This window comes from Mastomys coucha, unplaced genomic scaffold (genome assembly GCF_008632895.1).
Source record: "Mastomys coucha isolate ucsf_1 unplaced genomic scaffold, UCSF_Mcou_1 pScaffold21, whole genome shotgun sequence".
NCBI classification, from domain to species: Eukaryota; Metazoa; Chordata; class Mammalia; order Rodentia; family Muridae; genus Mastomys; species Mastomys coucha.
In genome coordinates, this window is record NW_022196904.1 from 119,491,804 (window position 1) to 119,503,470 (window position 11,667).

At 36.7% G+C, this 11,667-nt stretch overlaps 1 protein-coding gene across 4 annotated transcripts in view; it reads right to left on the minus strand.

Moving 5' to 3' along the window:
• Ate1 (arginyltransferase 1) overlaps nucleotides 1–11,667 on the minus strand; it is a 113,268-nt gene that overhangs the window by 19,349 nt on the left and 82,252 nt on the right. For all 4 annotated transcript variants that reach the window (XM_031388522.1, XM_031388521.1, XM_031388523.1 and 1 more), the window contains exon 11: nucleotides 7,370–7,490. In XM_031388522.1, coding sequence (XP_031244382.1) covers nucleotides 7,370–7,490 — 121 coding nt within the window. The remainder of the gene's footprint in view (nucleotides 1–7,369; nucleotides 7,491–11,667) is intronic.

The window sequence follows — 11,667 nt, forward strand, 5'->3', positions numbered from 1 at the left end:
CACCACAGCAGGCACACACTGCACCAGAGCACACACTGCATCACACCACAGCAGGCACACACTGCATCACACTGCATCACAGAACAACAGGCACAGACTGTATCACAGCACACACAGCATCACAGCACAGCAGGCACAGACTATCACAGCACACACAGCATCACAGCACAGCAGGCACACACTGCATCACAGAACAACAGGCACAGACTGTATCACAGCACACACTGCATCACAGCACAGCAGGCACACCACAACTTAAGCTTCACTAAGAAAACAGAGCTGGAAATCCAAAGCCACAACTCTGAGTTTCCAATCCAATGCTCACACCACTGAATGAATGAAGTGAACCAAGAGAACAAATATCCCCTTAAATTTCCCCAACACATTCTAATAATGTTCACTACCATAATTTTTTCTTTTATTAAATAATAAAAAAACAAAACAAAAACTAAGATATCAGAATTGGATCAAATGAACAGAAGGAAAAGAGCCCAAGACAAGGCACAAGAATCAAACCTACTCATTAGCACACTCAGGAATCCCACAGAGTCACTAAACTGGAGGCCATAATAGATACACAAAATGTTCTTTAATTGCAGAGCTGGGAGATGGTTCAGTAGGTAAAAATGCTTGCCAGGCAAACATCAGGACCTGAGTTTAGATCCCCGGTACCCACATAAAAAGGAAAGTATAGAGAGTGTGCCTGTAATCTCAGTGCTTGGGATGCTATAGCAGGTGAGCCCCTGGGCTTGTCTGTCAGTTAGTGAGAGTTCTCAAACATTAAGATGGACAGTGACTGAGAAAAACTTGATGTCAACCTTTAGAGTACACACAACCCAAACACACTTGCTAAGTGTACCTTTGAATACATAATACAAAGAGACATATTTCAATCTAGAGTTTGTTTAACTTCAAGCTTATAAAGTCACACCTTTCTCAGAAGGCATTCACATGGCGAATCCAGATACTTGGCAAACAAAAATAACTACATTGCAAACAAAACAAAAGCAAAGCTGTCTTAAAAACAGCTAAACACAGTGGAAGTACACAAAATAACACTGTTTAGTCATAGACAGTTTTCAGTTAAATATTTAACTGAGAGCACTATATTTAAATATACTTAACCAACAAAACTATATAATTAGACTTCAATTTATACATAAAATATTAATAATTTTAACTAAGATTGATAATGGACCCTTTAAAATCCAGATCCTTTGCTAGTGAAACCAAATGTAAAAGGACTTGCCACCAAGCCCAACTGACCCAAGTTCAAAGCCCAAGACCAGCACACACGCACACACACACTTTCCTTAGATCAGTAAATATGAATCAAACTAAATGCTATCACTATTATCACTATTCACTATTATGGTTTCTTATAGGTGCCCATGATCAAGTGTTTGGAAAATACTATATAAGAAAATCGGCTACACCTAAAATTGCAGCTTTAATTTGCTCACAACAAAGAGGAAAAGAGATCAAGTAAAAGGTTCAGTGCACTGGAGTCTGTGGAACTGTGGAAAATGTTATAATCAGGTCCATGCTCACTTGAGGTGGTTCCAAACCACCCATCTTGTGTTTGTTTAATATGTCCCAGTTTTAAGAGGGCTCAATCCTCATCAAGTTCTTAACTATCAGTGGACACAAAACATAGTAGGACTTTAACTTCATGTAGTCTTAGTTTCTCATTTCACTAATGATCAAATAGCCTGAGAACCTGTGGAAAGTTACTAAAGAACTGCTCTTTAGGCTTCTAGCTGAAGCACTAAACTGATGTGACTCCATGAATGACTTAGCAATGATTAGGTATTAGGAATAAGCAATGTGCAAGTAAACAGAATGGGTTTGGAAGTTATTAACATGCAGAAAACCCAATGAGAGGAACCTGAAATTCAATCAGAATTAGAATATGGCTAAAAATTGAGTAATTTTATGAGTATGATTCAATGTATGATTCCATCAAGTTCAAAGCTTTTTAAACTTAGTTGTGAATGAAGTTAATCTTAAGAGCTAAAGAAACATAAACACTGGTCGAGACATAACCTATGGGCTTAGCAGATGCAAGCTTCCCTGGTATGACCAAATACTTAAACAGGGAAGCATTTAGTCATGAACAATATAGCCACCACCTTTGGGATATGAAGCCACTGAAAAGTCACTGTAAATAGGCTTTAGTGTGTCCTTTAACCTGGTAAAAAGCATTAGGAAAATGCTGATTAGAATAAACACATGATCCTAATAATGGTGTCAAGGAATGCAAGACTATTATATATTAGTACTATTAGAACTGGACCATCAGAGCAACAATAGGTCCTACTCAAGACTTCATTTGTCATGTTAATAACACTGAGTCTTCAAGACTCAGAACATGGTTTAGTTCTCTGAACAGTGCTTTGTAGTTCTCAATACAGTGGTCTTGAGTGTCTTTTGATACATGTAATTCTAAATAATGAATATTCTTTTAAGTTATTCTAAGTGGATTCTTTTATAATTCATTTTGTTTGCTGCTAATATGTAAAATACAACGGACCTCTGATATTAATTTTATGACCTGCAATCATGTTTAATTCAGTTATTAGTTTCAGTAGTTGTACAGTGGTTGCCTGAAGATTTTTCATGTACACAATAATATATTACTTCAACAGGAAATGCTTAATTAAATAATTGATTTATACAGTGTTTCAAGCTAGGTAAATATTTAGTTCATTGTACCCACAAATCTAATTAAGTTTATAAGAATACTTTGTAAGACAATTGAATTAAGTGAGAAACTGAATGCATTCATAAAAATTTTAAATGTTAAAAATTGAATTAGCATCTTGTAAATGCAATCAAAGGTTATTCAAAAGTCCTTTTTATTTAAATTATTGCTAAAGTTTGAAAGCCTTATACATTGAAAATAAAATAATCTGCATTCAGATTTGACAAATAGAAACAAATATATTTAATAGACTGTTATCTTCATGAACTGAATGCTAATTTTTAAAACTAGGAAAATCTTTGAATCCATTTTCCTATAAAGTCATTCTTAAATCACGAGGTAAGAGTTAATACCTGTACTCACACCAACTTGAAAATGCAAACTTAAGAGGTTAAAAGCTGAAGTTTTTCTATAGGTTGTGATTTTTAGTGGACTGTGAAATCAATTTGGTGGATCAACAAAGAAAACAGAGTACATTATATCTAATGAGAGTAAATTCTTTTCATAAAACTTGTTTCAATTTTAAATCTTCCCACACACTTGCATATATATGTTGGGATAGGCAAGGAGTTACAGAACAGGCTAAGGAAGAAGACCCTCAAAGAGGCAGCTCAAACTTTCAAAAACAACAATTTCAGCAGAAAAGAACCAGAAGAACAGTTGAGCGCCCTGAATAAGAAATAAAGACAGTCAAGCTGTGCCTTCCTGGCCTAAGGCTAACAAGCTAAACAGTCTGCGGTACACTATTCCTATCTCAGTTCTGAGATAGGAAGACCCATTCTGAGTCCTAGGCTACATCGCACAGCCACTGACTCAGTGCCTGCAAGGCTGAAGCAACAGGACTGGACTACGCCAAGTTGTTTCTTCATTAGCTGGTTGGAGGAAGTGGATGGCAGTTTCCTAACCAAGACTCGTGCCACCCTGGACATCCACTCTGGGCAACCCTGTCTTACCTGAGAATGCTCATACAATCCCAAGTATATGGGTATATAAAATAAGTACAGAAGGCAAACATTTTATATAATAAATCACAAATTTATTTTAACGCCATTCTCTGTTAAACATATAATTTTATCAACTATTAAAGGCAAAAGAAAAATTTTATACTGAGATATGCTTGCTTATTTTCACATAAGTAATTCAATCTTGGCTAAATATTTGATGAGGCAACCTCAATACTTTTCACAGCTGATGGATACTATGATTTTATAATTATCAATGCTTAACAAGCAGCTTATATAAATAATGTTTAGGAACACTTCAAAAAAAAAAGACTCTGCCCTAACATGTACATAGTTAAGTCTAATATAGCCAATTTCTAATTTTAAAAACAATGGGATATGTTTTCCTTAAAAGTTATTTGAGAAGCTTCTGGACTTATTTCATTGGATGTTCTAAACTGAAAACAAAGTATCTATTTACAATAAAAAAAAAAATTCTTTAGAGGTTTTAGAAGTTAAGATAGTCAATACTTGCCCATATAGTACCACACCACAGCAGATACAGAGGGCTTGCTGGGCAGGCTTACTAGTTAAACTCAAGAGGAAGAGGAAGGGGGTGAAAGCAGAAACTGCCAAGGGGTCTAAGGGTGGGCATTTTGGAGTCTTACAGCAATCTACGGTGGGGAAAACATTTTTTCTGACCAGAGACCACTGATACACCTTGAAATCACTGTCACAGAGCATGATGAGATCAGCTGAGGCACCTTCTGAAGGCACATGAACCACAGAATATCTGTGGTCAGAAAAAGACTTGGTGATTAAAAAAAGCAAGCAAACAAAAAAAAAAATCAAACAAACAAAAAAGGAAAAAACAAAACAACAAAACAAAACAAAAAAAATCAAAAAACTGGGCCAGCTAGCAATATTGCTCACATCAGGCTTTGTGGTTTCTTCTGAACCAGAGTTTGGGTCATGTAAAAGTAACACTGTCCCTGAAAGGAGAGAGTTTCTAACAGCTTGCCATTTAAACCTCCAATGACCATGTTTCACAGCAGGCTCCATACATTCCAGCATGTAACTGCATTTTAATTTCCTAAAACCACAGGATATAAGTGTCATTTCAAATACTGTCTGGACTGCGATATTCAATATTGATAAAACTATACTATATTCAGTTCAAAGTTTCAAAGACTCAGCATATAGGAAATCTTCATTGACTTGAAGGCATTGTTCTCAAAGAAGTTTACTCTGACTCTGTAAATGAATTCTAAACAATGAAGAGTAACAGCTAGAGTGTCTGCCCTGAGGAACAGAACCCAGAATACAGGAAATAATATGCTAAATGAACATCACTCACCAGAATAGAGTGTCTTCTTATTAACAGTAGGCAATACAAGATTAAACTGTTTCAGCTATGAAATGCTTATTAACACTTGTTTTGGAAAGAAATTTTAAGATCTATAAACTGAATGTGTTTATTTGCACATGCATTCCAGGTGTGGAAATGATCCAGTCACCTTTCAACCTCAAAAAAACCATGGAGCACGTATAGTCTCGTGCTTCTCCAAGTAATTTAAACTAGATTTAAGAAAGGAAGTAACATTGTATCTTAAGTTTGGGAGCCAGAAAGAAATTTAAGATCACAGTACTATTCAGATGAGAAGAAACTGCTATTAGTGAATAAGGAGTAACTCAGCAAGGTGGTCAGCAGCTTTCAGTATAAGAAGGCTGAACACAAACTGATCTGGAGGAAGGCAAAGGGAAAAATGTTTTCTGAGTAGTGAGACAGTGGGTAATTACTGGCTTCCCTCTTGAACATGACTGCCTTTGGCTATGGACATGACTCCAAAGCTAACTGACAAATCCCATGTTTGTTTTAAAGTAACATTATCTGTTTGATCAGTAAACTGTAAGTTAGAATAAAACAACCCCATTCTGATTATCAACTTAATGGGTAGGATTTAAGTTCTGTCTAGAAAACTGGAGCAGCACTAGGTAGATAAATTCTAACCAGTGAATACTAATAGCTAATAGAGTGTCTGTCCTGGCAAGAGTCGGCTGTGCTCTCCTGTGGCCACTAATTCTAGGCAGGGCTCAAGACAAGATTCTAAGGCACCGCCACGGGTATGACATTGCACTCTTGATTCCATATCAGCTTTTCAAGGCAACAAAATGTACTCATGAACCAATTTCATACAACCACAAAAAACAAACAAACAAAAAAACCTGGTAAGAAAAAATGGAAAGAAATGAGCACACTTCTATCCTCGTGTCCCTCATTCCATTTACTCATTCCTTCTGCCAGGCTTTGCATTTCTTTCCTTCTGTATTCTAATGAAGTACGCATCAGGTGTCACCTCAGTGGTAGACTCCAAAAAGACTCAAAGCAAGTAAGCACAATTTGTAACATCAAAGGACTTCACTCTGAGGAAGCCACACAACAGCATAATATAAGCCACCAAGAGCACCCAAGCCATGGTCTGATGCCCTGTATACCATCAGGTACTTTACACACTGAGTGGCACTCAGGCTCCAGAAGTAAACAAAACCACAATGATTTGTTTGGGGATTTTTGGGTTTTTGTTTTTTCAGAGAAGGGGCAGAGCAAATGGAAGTAAACGCTAACACAAGCCTCTGACATAAATCTGAGGCAATATCCTATCCTAATTTGGGTAACAACCAAATCTATAGGGGGCTTTGTTTTGTTTTTGTTTTTCAAGACTGGGTTTCTCTGTGTAGCCCTGGCTGTTCTGGAACTCGCTCTGTAGACCAGGCTGGCCTCAAACTCCGAGACCTGCGTGCCTCTGCCTCCAGCCTGGCTTGAGGAGCAATTCTTAATATCTGGATCTGATTTTCCTCTCTTGTTATAAACTCAATAAAGTAAGTGTTACTATATTTTTATTAACAGATATTAATTATATATAAGTTTTATTATGGCATTTTCATATATACATATAATATACTTTGACCAAGTGTGTGTAGGATGTCCTACTACTATTTTTTGTTTTGTTACAGAGTCGCATGTTGCTTAGGTTCACCCCAAACTCGTGATATAGCTAAGGCTGGCCCTAAACTGCTGGGATTCTGGGCATATGCCACCACACTTGGCACCTATGTTTATTTTAATAATAAGTAAGAAATGGGAGGGCAGGGCAACTTCTTAATTGCCTAAATGTACACATTATGCCTGCTGGTCAAGAAGTCAAGGTCTTAACATAGGGAGTCTTGACACTTTTAGTGTCTCTATGTAGTAATACAGACTAACAGCCAAAGGAAAAGAACAGCAAATAAAACGTGGCAGAGACTATTCTAGGTAGGGAGTGGAAGAAGACATAGAAAAGAGACTCAACCGAGATGGAAGGAGAAAGTACCACCCCCAAAACTTCACAAAATAATTACTGTTCTACACCTCACTTAGTTCAACTGCTCGATATTTCTGTCTTTCCATTGGTCAAATAAACAAACCAGTAGGCAACTTTTATATTGTAATAATTATTAAGGAATGAAAGATAAAAATGTCAGCCCTTAAAGCATGTGAAAACTAATCCAACAAGAGAAACACAGGCAGTAAGCAGCAAGAGTACACATGACTTCTTAACTATTTGTCTTGTCTCCCCTCCACCCTTCACATGTACATAGTCATACACACTATATATTATATTAGAAACTAAGAGAAGCCACAAAAAGGGTAATGATGTCCAACGGGGCTCTGCTCTAGACATACCTGCTTGTGGGTCCTGGTTGAAACGGCAGTACTTGGAGTTGTCCAGAGAAGGCAGGCATTGCTCAATGGGTACCCAGACATATGTCTCAGGACACAGCAAATCAGAAGGTTTATACTGACCCTAATGAGAAGTGGAAAAGAGAAAAAAAGGCACAGGCATTAGAAACACTAACTCCTGTGTTCTAAGGCTCCAGGAAGCCAGGAATGGTATGGTATGATGTCAGGCTTAATGTCGACCGAAAAGCTTTGCCATAAATATTAGGCATTCTGTTAGTGATCACATTTGTATTTAGAGACTGCACATGTGACATAAGGCTCTCTAAAAGTGACATAATCACCATTTTGCAGGTTTAACTGACTTGGAAGCTGAGTTTTTACCCTTTTGGGAGAAATCAAGTTGTCTTTGCAAAGCTAGTGAGGAGCAGACTGAAGCTTCTTTGCATTAGTAGAAAACCATACAAAAGCCATATTAAGCAAGTTTTGTTTTCAAAAGTAGAATCTGACTGTCTTCAGTCACTTAATTTTTAAGTTTACAAACTCAAAGCTGATAACATTCAGTTCATGCTAATGTTTTAAAAAATACAATCCTAGTAATACACATCTACTAAAAATCTAAATTAGTGGGAGTACAATAAAAGCTTAACAGAAATACAATAAATAGAAATTCTAACAAAATTTCTGCGATCATATAACTTCAGGCAGATCTTTGTGAGTTCAAAGCCAGCCTGGTCTACAAAGTGAGTTCAAGACAGCCAGGATTATGTTGTACATGAAAACCGTGTCTTGAAAAACATAAAAACAACAACAAAAATATACTTTATCAAAATACATAGAACTGTGTACAACACTACACAATATTTTCTGGAATAAATAAATCATTCATTCATGGATAACAGTTAAGAAAGATAATAGTTAGGAAATAGTAATACAAACTATAAGAAAGCACTAGTGAATTTTTTTCATAACAACCAAAGCTTTTTATTTTCTTTGAACTTATTCAAAATTTGAAATGTCTATTTCTCTGAATATTAAAATTCAAATTTGATATACAGGTTAAAATTTAGTGCAGATATATAATTTTTTTATAATCCAATGTAAGAAATTATTTTAGTATATGTAAATTTCTCTTGTATTTACTCAATAGCCTCAACATGATTTTCTGAATACTCTTAACTCTCCCTAGTGATTGTCTCTTCCTATTATATAACAAGTTCTAAGCTTAGCATGTGCCAGAGCCACAAAGCTTTTAATATTATATCTTTATATTTTACTCTCTGATAAATCTAATCTCCATTTTTCTTAAATATTCTAGAGTTCTCAATTTTGTATAAAAATATGATTGGCACAAATTTCAAAACTAATAAAGCTGGAAAAGCATGTCTTCATGTAGTGACAGAACGTGAGAGAACCCCCAAGAATGTCTAGTGAGAAACGTGTGTTACTGTAACAACTAAAACCCCCAACTGTCCAAATGGTCCTAGTTCTAACTTGAGGCTGAAGGTCAGGCAGCACTGGGATGAGGGTAACCAGCCCTCAACTGTGAACCCTGAAAGTTAAACAAAGGACTTTCCCTGTAGACAGAGCCCATAAATCCACATTGATATATGAACAAACACTAGGAACAAGAGCTAACTGGAATCAGTCCACTGTAGTGTCAGAGTTACACAAAGGTGAGGCACAGGTGAATAACATATGTGTGACAGGCACACAATCTCAAAGCACCTAGGTTTTACAATATTCTCAGAGATCCTATTTGCTCATAGGAGAAATACTACATTTACTTTTGATTCTTTAAATATTTAACTCACTAAAAGATCAGAAATACATTTTGACTTTTTGGTATCATTTGAAATCAAATCTCTCCATTTCATTAAACAGTATTCTCCAAAGTATAGGCTTCTTTCGATACTTCAAGTAGTCTCTCAAGCCATCAAAGAATGTAGTTTTATGGCATAAACTACTGTGAAATACTGCTTTCTAAACTAAGCTGGCTGAGAGGTATGTGACTGAGTGATTAAAGCTCCATTCAGAGGCGCCATCCCACAAAGGAGAAGCACAGGGACGCGAAAGCTGCCCTGCCTGTTCCCTATTGAAAGAAAATGAGAGATGTTTGTATTAAGAATGTAATTACTTAAGGATTTGGACAGACTTTCCCGTGGTCAGAAGAAAAATATTTAATCAACCTCTAAGTATATTCATTCAGACTGAACAATGAAGTAAAAGCGGATTAATTCTTTCCTCGGGTGCTGATTTTTAGATAAATGCGAAATGTTGAGTTAGCACAGACTTCTGAAGTACTCAGAATTTTGAAAATGTAACACCTTTGACGGCTTATTCCACAGCTCTTTAAGGAGTTCTTTCAAAGTGAAGAACAATTCAGAAGAGGAGTGACTAGTCCAAGTTTCTAAAGAAGAGTTGTTTTTTGTTCTAAATACAGCTATGATACCCAGTAACTAACTGTCTTACGGCTATTTATAAGGAAAAGAGAGATACACAGATCACAATATGGCCATATAATATTTCAATCACCTTTACTAGGTTGTCATAGACTAAGAATTTAGAAAATGCCACGGTTAAATCTAAAACATGTACAAGGACAAACCCTGCAAACCCCAGCTAAGAATATCTCCTGTCCCACATGTTTAATAAGGACCATTTTCCCAAGGGGGCTGTTTGCTTTGTGTGGTCAATGCAATGAACAAAGACATTCTTCTAACTTGCAGGCTTTAGATCATAATTTGAAGAGCATTACCATACTGATCAAAGTTTCCACCCTATTAAACAACTACCGAATAAATTATGTAAAACATATCTTAGTTCAGCAAAAATAAAATTTGGCCTAAAAACTGCATTCATTTTGATAACCAGAGGTTAAAATATCTCAGCATTGTGGCTGGACAATTTGGTTTGGTGGTTAAGAGCACTTGCTTGCTCTTCTAGAAGACCTGGGTTCAATTTCCAACACCTATGTGGTACTTCACAGCCATCTGCAACTCTAGTTCTAGGGGGTTCAAGACCCTTTTCTGGCCTCCACAGGCACAGACATACATGCAGACAAAATATCAATAAATAGAAAATAATAATTCTTTAAAAAGAACCATCTTGCTATCATATCCTATTACATATGAATGTAGAGTGTGTAAAGCACAGCAGTAATCTGTCAGTAAGTCAGCAAGATAGACTAATATTTTAGTATTTACAATGAAACACTGCAAACAACACAGCCATTTCCCTTCAGTTAAGACATCTAGTGAGAAATCCTGATTTCAAAAGCAAAAAGGTGTCTAATGATATGAAGCAGCAACAAGAAATGGTTTAACAAGCCTCAAGCATCAGTTCTGTCATGTTTTTACCGATGGGATTCATAGACTATCAAAATCTTCCCATTACCATAGGATACACTGTTTCTTTACTGTTTCAAAGCTGTATACTTGTATTAAGTCCTAAGGAAACCCTACACTCATAAGCCCTCACAGTCTCGCCCCCCATCCCCCACCCTAGTGTATAGGCAATCCATTTAAAAATGGAAGGTCTGGGCTGGAGATCCTGAGTTCAATTCCCAGCAAATAAATTCCCAGCAATCACATGGTGGCTCACAACCATCCATAATGAGATCTGACACCCTCCTCTGGGGTGTCTGAAGACAGCTACAGTGTACTTAGATATAACAATAAATAAATCTTTAAGCTGGAGAGAGCGGGCCTACCGGAAAGAGCAGAGGTCCTGAATTCAAATTCCCAGCAACCAAATGATGGCTCACAACCATCAGTACAGCCAGTGTACTCATATACATAAAATAAATAACTAAATCTTTTAAAAAAATAAAATAATAAAAATTAAAATGGAAGGACTGCAAGTGGGTAATAGAGCCTGCCACCAAGCCTAGTGACCCGAGTACATCCCTAGAATCCATATAGTGGAAAAAGACAACCAACTTCTATAACTGTTCTCTGACCTCTACACACAAAGTATGGCATGTATGAATCCCACTCCACTCCTGCCACCGCCCAAAATGTGAAAAACAAAAACAACTAGTTAAAAATACTATAGTACTTCTTCACACTTCCAGGCATAGTTGATTTCCATGCATGCCTGATTTGTGGCAGAGCCTACAAGGCCCTAGATGAAGCAGTCATTACCTTTTTGTCCTGGTTTTTCTGCAACTGTCTCCTCTTCCATCATGCCAATTTGGCTACACTGGTTTCTTTGTAGCTCCTGAAACATGCTCGGTATGCATATAACTCAGGGCTTCTCAATGTCTCTCTCTCTGGACTTAGTCGTTCTTTTTTTTTTTTTTT